This window comes from Callospermophilus lateralis, chromosome 1 (assembly GCF_048772815.1).
Source record: "Callospermophilus lateralis isolate mCalLat2 chromosome 1, mCalLat2.hap1, whole genome shotgun sequence".
NCBI classification, from domain to species: Eukaryota; Metazoa; Chordata; class Mammalia; order Rodentia; family Sciuridae; genus Callospermophilus; species Callospermophilus lateralis.
The window spans coordinates 155,595,237-155,609,620 of NC_135305.1; the positions used below are offsets into that span (position 1 = coordinate 155,595,237).

The 14,384-nt window shown below is 46.2% G+C and overlaps 1 protein-coding gene across 1 annotated transcript in view; it reads right to left on the reverse strand.

Moving 5' to 3' along the window:
* Nucleotides 1-886: 886 nt before the first annotated feature.
* Nucleotides 887-14,384, reverse strand: part of Vsig10 (V-set and immunoglobulin domain containing 10) — a 32,509-nt gene continuing 19,011 nt past the window's right edge. Inside the window, exons 4-9 of the mRNA XM_076866915.2 lie at nucleotides 13,753-14,013; nucleotides 10,359-10,652; nucleotides 7,485-7,595; nucleotides 6,912-6,927; nucleotides 4,776-4,999; nucleotides 887-3,569 (exon numbers count right to left, since the gene is read on the reverse strand). Coding sequence (XP_076723030.1) covers nucleotides 3,514-3,569; nucleotides 4,776-4,999; nucleotides 6,912-6,927; nucleotides 7,485-7,595; nucleotides 10,359-10,652; nucleotides 13,753-14,013 — 962 coding nt within the window. The 3' untranslated portion in view covers nucleotides 887-3,513. The remainder of the gene's footprint in view (nucleotides 3,570-4,775; nucleotides 5,000-6,911; nucleotides 6,928-7,484; nucleotides 7,596-10,358; nucleotides 10,653-13,752; nucleotides 14,014-14,384) is intronic.

Genomic DNA, 14,384 nt, shown 5'->3' on the forward strand with positions numbered 1-14,384 from the left:
GGTTCGGTTTTGGATCCCCGCTCTCTTCACATTTACCTTGTTATTTGGCTGCCTGCCCCTTTCTTGCTGCCCGCTTCAGCCTTGCCAGATCCCGTTTTCCTCCTCCCCTTTTCGCTGGGCGTTTTTCACCCAACCCTGAACCTACCCTTTTATCCTCAGCCCCAGTGTTGGTCTCCTCTACCTGAGTTCCTATTTTCTCTATCACCTAGCCTCCTTAGATCCCAATTTTATTCTCCAGTCTCCTTTGCCCAACCCTCCCACTTTTTAAAAAAACATGGCTCCAGTTAGTTTCCTACACTCCCCAACCTCTGCCATTTTTCTCTTCGATTTTCTCCTCTCCATTCTTTGTCTCCCAAATTCCTCACTTTTCCAGAGTCTTCAGGTCCTCATGTTTTTTTTTTTTTTTTTTTTTTGGTTTGTTTGAGATGCTGGGGACTGAACCCAAGGCCCTGTATAAAATGATAGGCAAGCAAAATTGTTGATTTTTGTTTTTCTGAGTTGGGGGCCTGCAGATTTTACCCAGCAATGCTTTATTGTTGTTTTTCTGGGTGGTGGGGACTAGAGATTTAACCCAGGGTCAGTTTACCATTAAGCCACATCCCTAGCTCTTTTATTTTGAAACAGGGTCTCACTCAGTTGCTGAGGCTGGCCTTGAACTTGTGATCCCTCCTGCCTAAACCTCTGGAGCCCCCACAGTACCCAGCTAATGTATATATTGATGTATTCCATATGTATAATCATGGAAAAGAATAAAAATAGTGACGGGAACAATATCGTTTCCAATATTAGGACAGCTGGGAAAAAAATTTATTTTAGTCTGGCAAACTGGTTTTAATCAAATCTTTACATTTACTAGTCGGCTCTAAATCAAAAAATTGCTGAAACATTTATTTAAAAATAACTTTATTCCATAATCTTAAAAAAATCCATAAACTCATAACTAATTTCTCCCAACTTTACCCACCAAATATTAAAACGTAAATAATGCAGAGGAATCTGCTTATTTTTCTTTGCAGCAGTTTCTAGCCAGTCCCATGATGAGAATATATGTTGGCACTTATTGCATCATAATAAATTCTGCCCAGCAACCATGTTTCTCCAGGTTTCAGTGCACAGGTTATAGAAATTTTCCATCACGTATTTCCCAGCTGCAGTTATAGGTCCTGTATGTGCTTGTAAGAAATGGAGCTAATATCAAAGCCGCAGGACTTCAGAGCCCCCTCCCCAGTGTTCAACAGTTTTTGAGGAAAAGCAATGTAATTGTAATAGCCCTGGAATGTTTACCTTCCTGGTTCTGATAAATAGTATCTCATGGTCTCGGAATTAACAATACATGCAGATAACATTTTTTTCAAGTCCAGCTTGGACTTTGCCACACAAAGGCTGTAACCTACTGTTGACAGGCTTGTGAACTTGGGTGTGGATCATGTTAAAAGGGAAAAAAGAGCTCCAATTCTTCACACATCCTTGAAATGTGAAAAACTTCAGTGCCTGGGCTCTTTAACTAACCCAGAGTATATATGTGAACACAGGGTCCATATAAGTGACAACACTCACAGCTCAGATGGTCAGGGCTTCACAGTGTTTGGCACCAAGCCCTTGAAGCTCCCATTTGGTATTGGAAAAACCCTCAACTATTTCCTATCCTTATGTGTGTGGCCAAAAGGAAGTTGTGGAAAACACCCCAGTGATATTGCAAAACATTGCATTCCTAGCTAGTGGTTCCCCCCCCCCAACTTTTGTCTTTTTTTTTTCTTTCTTTCTTTGAGATGCCTTTGTATAGTGGACTCTTAAATTTAGTCATGGAAGACTAAAAGAGAGACTAGTCAATCTCCATTGAGTTCAGAAGCAACCTAAGCATCTCATTCTGAAATGACACCAACAGTTTACAGAGTGATCCAGTCCAAGAGCTACTATGCAGCAAAGGAATGAACCAAGTGGAAATATAATTCACAGCTATTTCTGAGAGATATGAATTGTCACGAGCTCCAGACTCCCCAGTGTCCTGAGTTAGGAACAGGGCACATGTCTAATGATTTTCTCAGTGTAGTCTCTTCCTCCAGAAAAACAGACTTTCCCAACCACACCTGCAGGTTACTACAGAAAACCAGCTTCTCATTTTGGGAGTCTCAGTACCCTCTCTGGTACTGGAGAAGAGAAGTTCACTTTTAACCCAAAGTCTTGCCCATTGGAACAGAATATGCAACATTAAAGAATACAAACTCACGGGCAAATTCAAGTCAGATGTCTGTGTTTAGCACACATCCATTGCACCTTTATATGGTCCCTGACTTCAAGGGATTTGGATGGAATTAGGGAGAAAAGAAAACCCACCCAAGGATCTACTGGAAGCTTTAGCAACCCAAACTCATCACTTGTCATTTTCATTTGAAACAGTGTTTTTGATCAGTATATCCTCCTAATATTTTTAAGAATTAAGATGATGCAAGTTTTCCCATTACAGAGGTGGGGAGACAAACTGGGGCTGGGTGGACGGGTTTGTCCAAGTTCTTATCACCAGATACTCTTAGGAAATAAACGTGCCTCTTGCCTCCTTTCAAAGCAAGAGAAGAATGAGAAAAGCTGAAAGCTAATCCTAGGTCCATCCCTGAGGAGGAGGCTTTTAATGTGAAGCTCTGTAAAAATGTAAGTTTCTAATGAAAGGCACTTCCTCTTATCAGTTCCTACCTCTTTTGTAAAGAATCATACCTCCAGGAGGAAAAGGATCCCCCTTGACCTCTGACAGTGGCCTCTGACATTCTGCAAAGAACTAAAGTGTCTGTGGCAACTCCTAATTGACAGTGAACAGTTTTCTCTTCCACTAAGGAAGGCAAAGAAGGTAACTAATATCTACTGAGCACCTCCTAGGTGCTTTGACACCCCAGACTGCCTTGCCACAAGCCTGGCTCCTGTAGGAATGTCTTCACCCATTTCACAAATGAGGAAAACTGAGGCTCGGTGAGGGGTCAAGAGACATGGCCAAGCACATGGAGCATGGGAGGGTCAAGGCCCAGGCAGAAGCACAGGAGTGTAGGACCCAAACACCCCCCTCTGACTTGCTTTGGTAGCAGACACATCACCTTTCTCAGGGAGCTGCCATTGCCTGGTTTCTCACTTGGGCAGCCATCAGGAAGTTTCTCTGTCACCCCATGTGTTCCTTTTGTGCTGGGGGAATGGCCAAGGGCACTGAGACCAAGTGCTTCCCCCATGTGTGTGCTCTCCAAATTCCTGTCTATCACAGTATATCAGCCCGGACAGAGCCAAGAGCAGCTCCCCACCTCACCAAGGGCTCCTTCCCTTAGTATTTTTACATCATTGGGGAAATTTACATCAAATTAAACCAATTTTTTTTTAAAATGGAAGGAAAGCTATGTGTCTGCTTTTCTTCTCCGCTGGGAGACCCCGGGTGTTGCTAACGCAAACTCCCCAGCAGGGCGCGAGTGGGTCAAAGCTGAATGAAGAGCTCTGCAGAGCCTCCCACATTTTCCAGACAGCAATGGCCAGTCCTCTTCTTTAGACTGGCCTGTCTTCTTCTTGAATGATATCACTATGTTGCTCACTGAAGTCATCTGTTCAGGGGGGAAAAAGAGACCCGACTGAGTAACCTCTGGAGTGTGACTGTTTCCATGCCCGTCCTGATTTCTCCTTCTTTCCTGAGGAGCCACGGAATGGGAATTCATGGGCTGGATGTTCACTCTCCTGTTCTCTTAATGCAAAGTCCTCTAGATCTGTCTGATGTTTTACCCACCATGTTCCTGGCTCCTGCCTCCCCTAAATCTGCTTCCTCCTTTCTCTTACTGGGACTCCACTGTTCTTAAAGACCTGCACTACCTTCACCTCCTCTACAAAGCTGCTTCTGATGGACACTGCCCTCCGAGCGCTCACCCTCCTCTGAGGTCCTGTAATTTTTAAACATTGGCCACCAGGCAATTAATCTGATCCTTCCTGTGATAGCTCCTCTACTGCCATTCGAAAGCACTGGTTAAATCTTGCTTCCGTTTCAATTTTCCACATATGTTTATCCCAACTGGTCTTATAAAGCTCCCTGCACAGAGACACTGTGGGTCTTTCTTTTCTATCCAACAATGCCAATATTGTGCCTTTCCCAGAGCAGGCCTTGATAGCATTTGTCACCTGGATTTCTGTGTTCGTTAATACATATTGAGTATTCTTTACAATGCTAAGGACCAGGAGGGTTTCAGATTTCAGATTTTGGAATTTGCATGTATCTTGAGGATGAAACCCAAGTCAAGATACAAAATCTAGCCAGACATGGTGGCACAGACCTGTAATCCCAGCTGCTCTGGATGCAAGAGGATCATGAGTTCAAAGCCAGCCTTAGCAATTTAGTGAGGCAGTAAGTAACTCAGTGAGACCCTGTCTCTAAATAAAATACAAAAAAAGGCTGAGGATGTAGCTTGGTGGTTGAGGGTCCCTGAGTTCAATCCCCAGTACCCCCCCAAAAAAAATTACAAAATTGAGTTATGTTTCATATATTCCTTTTATACATGGTCTAATGCAATCTTATAATAATTTTGTATACAAAACAGAATTTGTATACATTGAACCATCAGACCTATGGTATCATTGCAGCACTCGAGAGTTTTGCATTTTGGATTTGGGGACTGGAATGTTCAGCCTGCACTAGGTTCTCAGGTTCTAGACTATGGTTTTTGCTATATTTACCAGCCTTTAAAAAAACCAAGCTTGCTCCTTGGAGGTCTCTATGGGTGCTCACTGCACAGATCCCCGTGTCACAGCAGGAAAGGGCTCACCTTGTAGATCCTGGAGTCCGTTTCCCATCTGCTCTAAGTTCCCATTTACCAATGCGGTCACTCTGTGAATGTGGCCATGTTTGTGCATTTCTTTTGGCAACTCTTCTCTTTCATTGGTCTCCTCCTCCTCTTCCTCCTCCTCCTCTTCCTCTTCCACATCCTCCTCTTCCTCCACTTCCTCTTCTGAATCCACCAATACCATGACATCACCCATGTCTTGTCCCCTAATTTCCAAAGCAGGAAAAAACAGTCAAGAAGGCATCTTAGTTTTCTTGATGTACCGGCAACACCAGACACTTTGTGACTCCTAGTACTGTGGGGGGGAACGTCCTCATGCACCCAGTACCATCAAGTCCTGAGACGATGGTGTGGTTTGACCTCACAGAGCTGCGGGCACAGACTGTTAGAGATGATCGCATCTTTACTACTCTGTTTCTGCTTCCTGCGCAAGTACCATGCTGTCTGTTACAGTTTGGATATGAAGTGTCCCCCCCATACACACACACACACACACACACACACACACACACACCAAAGCTCCTGTTAATGCAGGAATATTCAGAGGTAAAACGATTATATCATGAGAAACATGGCCTAATCAGTGCATCCTAGTTTGAATGACTGGGTGGTAGCTGTAGGCGGGTGGTGCATGGTTGGAGGAGGAGGGTCACAGGGAGCACGCCCTGGAAGAGAGCATCTTCCCTGTGCCTCCCTACCACACTTTCTGACCCTGCTATGAGCTGAGCAGTTTTCCTCTGCAGGCCCTTTCCCCATGATGTACTGCCTCATCTGGGGCCCACAGCAAAGGAGTAAGCCATCTCTTGACAGATACTTCAGAAACCACGAGCTCCCAATGAACTTTCCCTCCTCTAAATTGTCCTTGATGGGTATTCTGACCATAGCAATGCAAAAGCCAACTACAGCATTCTCCCAGCCACTACCATTTCAGTTACCCACACAGCATGTACATAAATGCTGCCATCTCTCCTGAAATGCCCTAATTTCAGTTCCACGTAGTGAAATCTCCTGCTCCTAAGTATTCAAGGCCTAGGTCAAGTCCTCCTTGATTTGACTCCCCAGTAAAGCCTGGCACTACATATGCATTTGGAGTTCACGCCCAGTGGCTTAGCATTTATTAGCCCTGTGCTTACTACCAGCTTTGCCTTCCTAACCAGACTGCACATTTCCTAAGAAAGGAAGAGTAAGTTCCATGGGCCCACCGCAGTCCTAGAAGTGTCATATTCTTGTTTCATCCTCCCCAACTCCTCTGTGGGACAGATGAGGGGAAAAGGCTCAGAGAAGGTTAAGAATTTTCCATGGGCCCAGGACTTGGGAATGGCACAGATGCAATTTGAACCCAGGTCCACTACTTCCAAAGCCTTTCCCACAATGTCACAGTGCTACCTCTTGTGAAGAATAAGCCTGGGAATGAGAGATTCACTGGGACAATGGCCCTCAAGTGCAGGACAGTAGAGGAAATGGTTTCCCCAAAAGATGGTTCCAGAACAATAATATCCATCATCAAATAGGTATCAATTGTCCATACATCCTAGAGAAGAGTCGAGTTCTTTGCTCTACCCAAGACCTCTGGAAACGAAACACACATGTTCCATTTGGAGACATTTCCCCTGTCGGGGTTTCCTCTGGGGTAGAGGCTTCTGGGAATGCTCCAACTCATCTCCCAGAACATTCTGTTAGACTATCTTATGCTTCCTTTTGTTTCTTTTCAGAAAACTAAATAAAACAAATGCATGAATGACAGGATTCATTACATCATCCCGTGTCTTGTCCCCTAATTTGTGCACACTGTCTTCATGTTCCCATGACAGGCCTGCCATGGGCCCAGCCCTGAGGTCTGGCTTTGTAAAAGCGCACCAACGCTGGGCATGGCGGGACCTGGATCAGAAGGCAGACACTGCCATGTGCCTCCTGGAGGAATCACTTCCCAGAGCCTCTGTCTCCTTCTCAGGAAAGTGGAAATGCCACCACCCCCCGAAGAGGTCACAGGAGGGTTTATGGTAACGCCTCCTGAAGCTGGAGTCCAGTGTCAGGCACACGGTGGCTCCTCCACGGGAACTGCCACTATTGACTTTATGAAAGGGAGCAAACAGAAATGAAGATATAAGAAATACTCACCTGAAAGTGCTTCCTGCTGCAGGGAGAAAGGGAAAAGAAATTAATATCCAGTAACAGCAGTGCAGTCTCACAGAATTTCTTAAACAAACTAACATTTACAAAAGATAAACAAGGGATGACGGGATAAACAAATGAGAAGTTGACCCAACACGAGAGGTGACAGGGTGTTGAGGGATGGAACTTAGGTGCCTCATTACTGTGCATCTTGACCCAATGAAGATTTCTGTACAATGGGACTTCAGGAGGGTCGGAGTGTCACAGGGCCTCCTTCCCCAACCCACACCTATTTAAGAAGCCTGAAAGGCAAGGTGTGGAGGTGCACACCTGTAATACCAGCCACCAGGGAGGCTGAGGCAGGAGGATCGTGAGTTCAAAGCCAGCCTCGGCAACAGCAAGGTACTAAGCAACTCAGTGAGACCCTGTCTCTAATAAAATACAAACTAGGGTTGGGGTGTGGCTCAGTGGTCGGGTGCCCTTGAGTTCAATCCCTGGTACGGAGGGAAAAAAAAAAGAGAGAAAGAGAGAGAGAGAGAGAGAGAGAGAGAGAAGCATAGAGACCCAAGAAGTCCTTACCTTTCCAGCAGAACATGGGGCTATAATATAACATGAGCCCTGAGACAATGGCCAGTCCCAGCAGGAGGAGGCTGACGATGGTTCCCACAATGCCCCCGATGTTCAGAGGCTCTGTGAAGACAAAGCACACTGCTGACTCTTCAGCTTGATACGTATGCAACTAGGAAAGAATACCTCCCCTTCTCTGCCAAAGTCCAGCTCTCATCTTACCTGTTTTCATGACCTTGAGCAAAGCACATGACCTCTCTGTGATATGACCAGAATACCCCATCTCCCAACCTCAGAGTTTGTGGGAATCAAACGAAGCACATGATATGAAAGAATGCTAGGAAGTTAAAATCTCTGTGCCAACCAGACATCAAGGCTGTGTTCAAGACATGGTGGGGGTGTGCATTATTAGTGCCGTGGTAAACACAGTGATCAATGGAACAGCGTGGAGAGTCTAGGCACCTGACCCCACATACAGAGACACTGGATGCGTAACAGAACAGTGAGCAGAGGAATCTCAGTTCAAGAAATGGTGGTAGAACAAATGGTTATCCATTTGGATAACTGGCAGCGGGTGGGGGGGGGACAAAGAAAGAAACATGATCCCTACCTCACACCATTCCCGAAAATCAATTCCATGGTCACTAGAGATTTAACTATGAAAGGCAGAATGTTACAACTCTTAGCAGAGAATACAGGAGAATGTCTTTATGACTCTGGGACAGGGAAGGATATCTTTAAGAATATGTCAATTCTTAAGACATAAAAATTGCTAATGATATTTGAAAAGTTTCATAAAGTCAACTACATTAAAGTGAGGACATTCTGTTAATCAAAGGAAATCATAAAATGGAAGAGACAACAAACTGAAAGGAGATGTCTGTAACATGTAAAACTGACAAGGAATCAGTAAGAGAAATTTCTAAAGAACTCCTACATCTGTAAGAAAACAATGTCAAGACACACATATCTCCTTACCAGAAGAAACACAAATAGCTAATACATATAAGATAAGGCTCAAAACCTTCTTAGTAATCAGGAAAATTCAAGTGAGAACCACAACGAGGTCCCATGTTTCACACACTAGCTGGGCAAAAATCACAAATCTGCTGGTAAAACGCAGAACAAGTCAATGCTCTTATAAACTGCTAGAGGGAACGGAAACTGGAACAACCACTTTGGAAAATAATTGGGCATTATACCTATAAACCCTTTACATGTCCTAGAGAAATATCTGCCTGGGTACCTCATATACATGTATATGAACTAAGTAAAAGACATTCACAACAAAACTATCATAACAAGAACAACAATAAAAACCAAAAAATGAATGACAGTGTGGAATGATGACACAATGGAACATTATACAGTGGTAAAAAAGAATGAAGTATGATTACAACCATCAGCATGAATAAATCCTAGAAACAAGAGGGGGAGGGAAAAAAAGCAAGTCACAAAAAAAAAAAAAGAAGGAAATATGTATATATGTATCGGAGGGACAGGAGAACCTTTCTTTAAAGAAAAATATTGGTTCATAGCAAGATGAGCAGAAAGCAGAGAGAATTCCCACACATCCCATCCCCCCACAAACAACCCCTCCACCCCGCACTATCAGCACCACCCCAACTAGAGCAGTACTTTTTTCTCAACTGATGAACCTACACCAAGACACCGTGGTTTACACTGGGGCTCCCTCTTGGTGTTCTACATTCTATGGGTTTGGATAGATGCATAATGAGAAGTGTCCATCCTTGTTTATCATAAAGATTCCCACTAACCTAAAATGCTCTGTGTCCATCCAACCCCCTCCTTCACCAACCCTTAGCAACCACTGGTCTTTTTAGTAGCTCCATAGTTTTATAAGGTATATAGCCATAACAACCATTTTTTGAAACTCAAAACAAAAATATTTGGAAATGTGTACCGTTACGGTTTGGATCTTAAATGTCTCCCCAAAATGATGAGGCCAAATGATCGTGGACCAAAACCATTAGCCAAAATAAATCCTTCCTACTCTCAAGTTGTGATTCTCAGGTATTTTGCCACAGCAACACAAGGCTAACACAGGTATCTAAGGTAGTAAAGTGGCTTTTTGTTGTTGTTGTTTGCTTTGTCTTTTAAATAAGATTGGGGGGGCTGGGGATGTGGCTCAAGCGGTAGTGCACTCGCCTGGCATGCGCAGAGTGCTGGGTTCGATCCTCAGCACCACATTAAAATAAAATAAAGATGTTGTATCCACCGAAAAATAAAAAATAAATAAATATTAAAAATTTCTCTCTCTCTCTCTCTCTCTCTCTCTCTCTCTCTCTCTCTCTCTCTCTCCCGCCCCCACCTCTCTCTCTCTTTCTCAAAAAATAAAAAATAAAAAAATAAGATTGGGAAGGGCCTTAAAGTGGGGTTGCAGATAAAATACAGGATGCCCTATGAAATTTGGATTTCAGATGAAAAAAGTACTTTTTAGCACAAGTATGTTCTATGCGATGTTTGCAGATGTATACTTTAAAAATATTCCTTATTTTTCTAAAATTCAAATTTAGGTGTGTTTTTGGTCCCATCGCTTCTGAATCCAGTCCTATGACCTTACAGGTGACTTCATCAGTCTCGACACTGCCCTTGTACCTTAAGTGGGACAGTCGCCTCTCGGCTGTTCATTTGGCTGTCCTGCTTCCCGACTGACATACACTGAGATGATATAATCTTGCTGCCTAAGCGAATGTTCCTGGACAGTCGTTTCCCCCAGCCCCCCTGCAAAGCCACAGGCAGGAGATATGCCGTCTCCCAGTCAGCAGTGGCCATGTCCAGGGAGGTCCCAGGCTGTCCCCGTGCTGGTGCAGCGTGCTCTCAGGCTCTCCACCCTCTTCCCTGGGGGCCAGTCCCATTACTCACCTTTCACGCTCAGCCAGATGTCCACCTCGCGCACCCCCACAGGGTTCTCAGCCCGGCACACGTAGTAGCCCTCGTCCAGGTCCTGGGAGCAGTTGCGCACAGTGAGGGAGGAGCTCTGGCCGCTCTGGGCAATGAGGTAGTGGCTGTCGGGCTGGATGACCACCTCGGGCTGCGTGAGGTTCCTCAGCCACTGGATCTTGGCAAAGGGGTAGGCGCCAGTCACCTGGCAGGTGAGCGTCACATTGCCCCCCAGAAAGCAAGTTTTCATGGGCTCTGAGAAAACGGAGGGACCCCCTGGTGACCAGAAGAAGGTAGAGAAAGAGAAATGTTTAAGGACATTCGTGCCATGGCCTGAGTTCCTTCGACTGAATCATTCCTAAGATTCCTCCTGATGAAGCGTCTCCAGGAGGTGGGCATCACACCTGGTGTGACAGAATAGGACCAGCCGATATTCACTGAGGAGTCACCAGGAGCAGTTACGGATATTACCCAACTCACTCCCGTACAACCTGGAATCACCCCCATTCTGCAGATAAGGAAACCGAGGCCCAGCCAGAGCTAAGCTCAAAGTCACACGATGAAATAAGAGACGCAGCTAAGACATAAGAGCACCAACTGTCCCAGTTTGCTCAGGACTGGGAAGGTTCCTGGAATATGGGGGTTTTGGTGCTAAAACCTGGAAAGCTTTTAGGCAGAACAGAAGCTGGTGATTCTGGGTGAGCCTGGAACCCAAGCCTTGTAGGCCTCGTATAATCTTATTTCTATGCTGTGGGCGTCTCTGCAAAATAACTGCACTCATCGTACCCAACATGGACATGCAGTCCAGCGAGGCTTTTCAAGAGAATGGGCAATCGTATTTGTTTCCTGTTGTTGATGTGACATATTGCTACTAACTTAGTGGCTTAAAACAAATAATCTCCTGAGTTCTGGAGGCCAGAAGTCTGGAATCATCTCACGGGGCTAAGATCAAGGTGTTGCCAGGGCTGGTCCTTTCTGGAAGCTCTGAGATTGGTTTCCTAGCTTTTTTTCCCTAGCTTTCTCGAGGCTCTGCCCACACTCCTCGGCTCGTGGCCCCTTCCTTGACTTACACCAAGCTCTTGCTTCTGGGATCACATCACCTACTACTGACTCTGACCTCCGGCCTCCCTCTCATAAGGACCCTGGACGTTATTTTGGGCCCATCTGGATAATCCAGAATGACACCACCCACACCTTTAACCACATCAGCAAAGTCCCTTTTGCAATGTAAGACAACATTCATAGGTTTTAGAGGTCAGGACACAGACATCTGCCCTGAAGAACTTAGAACACGTCAGTCTTGTGGCTTTGGGTCCAATTTGGGGAGCTAGGAGGGCTGTGACAGTGACCCCTTTGTGTTCTCTGAACAAGAAGCTTGTCCTCAAAATGCACACCTCCAGGGGAGGTAGCAGATTCCCGGGGGGGGGGGGGGTTATTAAGTCCAAACTTCCGGCATCTGAAGGCCAGAGTGGCCCTCTGGCCTCCTGCCATGGAGCGGGAAGGCAAGCTCCCCTCAGCAGCTGCTCCCAAGAAGAGTCCAGGGTTCCACGGCAGCTTCCTGGGGAGAAGGGAAGGAAGAAGAGGGAAAGGGCCAGGGAGGCTGGGATGGCCTAACGCCTCCCTCTCAAGGTCAGGTCAAGAGAAGGAAACCCCAGCTGGGTCTGCTTGGGACACTCCCATGTGAGCTCTCCTCCTTGGGTCCACGGTCAGGTTTCTGAATCCCCCCTCTCTGTGGTTACCCCAGATCTCCTTCAGGGTCATAAAGCCAGCAACAGTGACAAATCTCAGCAATATTGTCTATATTTTAGGGCCCCCAAACCAAAATCTCAAAAATGGCTCCCTTATCCTTAAACAATGCCCTGGCGACCCCTCCCTATAGCCCCCCCCCCACAGGTCATGTACCTGACTATACTTCTGCCAAGTGGAGTATTCATGCCTCTGAAATCTGAGCTGCCCACCCACCCACCCCAAGAGGAGGATGCTGTGGGTGAGGTAGGTGGGGAGGAAGGAGTGGGGGCCCTCAGAGATCCCCAAGACGTGGAAGAAATACTGGGGTCTTCACACCTGGGCTGGCCAAGGCAGCAGCTTATCCCGAGGCGAGCTGGAGTCTGCAGAGCATAGATCTCTGCCACTAAAACTGGGCACGAAGACACGCACCTATCGTCCCAGCTACTCAGCAGCCTCAGGAGGACTGCTTGAGACCAGAAGCTGAGCCAACCTGGGAAACCACAGAAAGACCCCATTTCTTAAGAAGTAAAACAGGGCTAGGAGTATAGCTCAGGGGTAGAGCGTTTGCCCTGGGAGGGAGAGAGAGAGAGATCAATTTGAGCCTCAGGAACCCCTAAAACATCACTTTTCCTCATCTTGGGAGCTACACTGTGCCATGTTCACTGAGGTGACATCAGTGTTACCTTTCAACCACTTACTAGTCCTCTCAGCTGAAATGACTCCGCCTCAAGAGACCTCCCTGCTGACCAAGGGAAAGTGGCCCTTCTTACATAGGGCTCTCTGCACATACCATTTTATTTCCATAAGTGTCACTATCTGAGACCTCTCCCACTTGCTTTTGCACTTCCTGACTTCCTTTCATCCCTATCCCTCCCAGGATTTAAACTCTAAGAAGAATGGTTTTGGTTTCAAAACAGGTCCAGAAATTCTGACACTCCTCCCTTCCAAAAGTGAAGCCTAATAAATCTCTCCACTCCTCTTACATGTGGGCTTGACTTAGTAAGCTTTTCTAATAAATACACTGTTTCAGAAGAGCTGCCCTGAATCTCCTAGGGCAACCTGGTAAACAAGGAAGCTTTTTGGATCACTGGCTCTGGGGGAAGCGGCCGCCATGTTGGGAGGCACTCAAGCATCCCTGAGGAGAGCCCCACATGGAGAGGATACAACTTGCATCTGTCCCATCATTGCAGCTCCCTAACCTTCCAGCTTCTAGCTGAGACCTCGTCATTATGGAGATGAGATAAACAACCCTAATCACTGACCCACAGAAGTCACAAGATGACAAATGGACATTATTGTCTTAAGCCACTAAGTTTGGGGGTAACTTGTTACATAAGAGAGAACTGATGAGCCTTGACTGTCTCCTTCAAACTCTCCATCTTCAGCAAGTAGTAACTATACCTGGCCCAGCAGGGGGTCAATGAGATTCATCTAGTGAAAAACAGCTTCAACTAGAACCAAGAGCCTTAACCAGGCATCTCTAGAGTTTGGAAGGAAGGAAGCATAAAGTGCAAGGAGGGAAGAAAAGGAAGGAATCCGTTCACTCTGACCCACTGGGATTTCTTTCCCAAAACTACTTCCAAAGGATTCTTTCAGAAGAAAGGAAGGCGGGTGAAGGCTAGCCCCAGACACAGCAAGCCAGACTCACGGATCTGTACCACACAGCTGGCTCCGGACTCTGGCCCCATTATGTGGCTCCCAATGCACTTGAACTTCTTGCCATCCGACAACTGGGACAGGTTCAGCAGCTCCATCCCCAGCTCTGACTCCCCCACGATGGCCCCTCCTGGCTCTTCTGTCCACAGGAAGTTAGGGTTAGGGTATCCCCCATCCCAGTGGCAGGTGAGATTCAGTGCCAACGATCCTGACGGCATCTCTGCCGAGCACTGAGGAGCTGACGGAGGGGGCCCTGCAAAACACAAGGGAGCGAGGGCTGAATGGCAGTAGCCGCGGGGTAGGCACTAGGAGCTCCAGAGCCAGGGCCTCCGAGAAGCACCAACTCCAGTGAGTCTACCCTGAAATAGCACCAAGCACAAATTGGTGCCTGTATTAAATCTTTGAGGACCTGGGTCTCATTCATCTTTGCATTTCTCTCCAGCCATGTATGGCTATTTAAATGTAAATTAATTACACAAAATTACAATGTGTATTACAATTAACCATAGGTGACAAAGAGCTGAGCCACAAGCAGAGCATGGCCATGATCATGAAAGTTCTCCTGGATGAGCTGGTCCTGACAGCGGTTGCCTCTGGCCAAGGGAAAATGAAGGACATGGAGTC